General features: G+C 47.2%; 1 protein-coding gene across 1 annotated transcript; it reads right to left on the minus strand.

Annotated features, from left to right (window-relative positions):
- Positions 1-267: 267 nt before the first annotated feature.
- On the minus strand, positions 268-609 carry LOC114053144 (small cysteine and glycine repeat-containing protein 7-like). The gene has a single exon (XM_027876044.1). The coding sequence runs from the start codon at positions 607-609 to the stop codon at positions 268-270; it is 342 nt and encodes a 113-aa protein (XP_027731845.1).
- Between the last annotated feature and the right edge of the window lie 905 nt (positions 610-1,514).

The following is a 1,514-nucleotide window of genomic DNA, read 5'->3' on the forward strand; positions in this document are numbered from 1 at the left end:
TTTCTATTAGATTGAAAGATTTTGAACAGAAAAGATTTATTTTGAAACACTATGATCCTATGAAGCACTTTTAATCAATATAGTCACCCTGTATAATGATACACACAGGGTAGTCAAGTTCCCACAACCTATGGGCTAAGTTTTATGATGCACTGATTATAAATAAGTCAAAAAAACACATTCTGAAACAGAAGAAAGTCTTACCTTCATGCTTCACATGTGCCCCCACCAGGTCCTTCCTAGAAGCTCAGCCCTGATCACTCCTTTCTAGCAGCAGCACTGCTTCTTACAGCAGCATTTCTGCTGGCAGCAGCCCTTGCCACAGCCACAACCACAAGAGCCACAGCCACAGGACCCACAGGAGCCATAGCGGCAGGTGCGCCGGCAGCAGACAACGGTGGGGCTGCAGCAGCCTCCACAGCAGCCACAGCAGCAGGGGCAGCAGGCAGAACAGCAGCCTACACGGCGGCAGGTACAGGTGGTACAGCTGCCACAGCCGCCACCGCAGCCACAGCCGCCACAGCCTCCACAGCCACCTCCACAGCTGCCACAGCCACCGCCACAGCTGCCACAGCCGCCACAGCCTCCGCCACAGCCACAGCAACCCATAGTGTCAGTACAAAGGTTTCAGGTGAGGTGAAGAGAGAAAGGACTCAGAGGAGGTGAGGGAAGTCTGGTGCTCTCCTTCTGCAGAGCAGCCCTTATATACCATTCTGGGGGGACTTGGTCCAGGGCACAAGATTCATCCTTGTTGTTGTTTACCCTGGTTTCCATGGCAGAACCTCGCTTCGTATTGTTTGCTTCCTTACCAAATACCTTCGGCCTCATTAAATCACTTATTTTAGCTTTTGCTAAATTTACTTGTTTTGAGTCACATTTGCAATGGGAACAAGAAATGACAAATATTTAGTGACCCTTTAACTCTGTGGAGACTTGCCTATCAAGTGAAAATTCAATTTTGATGTGGAAACCTAAATCAGGAGAGGCAGCTGAATTATCCGGTCTCCATTTTCATTGTCAGGCAGTGTCCTCTCTGGCCCTTTGAGATTGAAAGTTAGAAGGGACCTCTAGTCTAAAACCTTTATTTGACAAACGAGTCAACTGAGGCCCTGAGAGGTCATGGGAACCCACCTGTGGCCACAAGGGCAGTGAAGGTCAAAAGCAGCAGCAGAATCTGAATCCTCTAAATCTAGACATTACTGTTTCCACTGCACCACACTGCCTCCTAGACCTAGGTGATCTCGAAAACAATTTCCAGGTCTGAAGTATTATGTTCCCATAAATTCCTTCCACATTTTAGTGGAAAGAACAATATGTAAGCATTCAAAAATTAAAAGTTTTCTTCCATTCCTGACACGCATCCCCGCCCCCCCCCCCAAGACACCATTTCTATTATAGTACATCTGGTCTGGGGATGCAGAGAACCTAAGGTCTCTCAGGTGCTCTGCTATTCTAGTTTAGATTTACAAGGAGAAAAGACTAACATCGAAAATCTTGGGACAAAGGCTAGCAAA

The sequence above is a fragment of the Vombatus ursinus genome, unplaced genomic scaffold (assembly GCF_900497805.2).
Source record: "Vombatus ursinus unplaced genomic scaffold, bare-nosed wombat genome assembly UNPS02014810.1, whole genome shotgun sequence".
In the NCBI taxonomy this organism is placed as follows: Eukaryota; Metazoa; Chordata; class Mammalia; order Diprotodontia; family Vombatidae; genus Vombatus; species Vombatus ursinus.

Bases quoted from the DNA above. Each gene is read 5' to 3' on its own strand.
- LOC114053144 (XM_027876044.1), bottom strand. From the start codon at position 609: ATGGGTTGCTGTGGCTGTGGCGGAGGCTGTGGCGGCTGTGGCAGCTGT.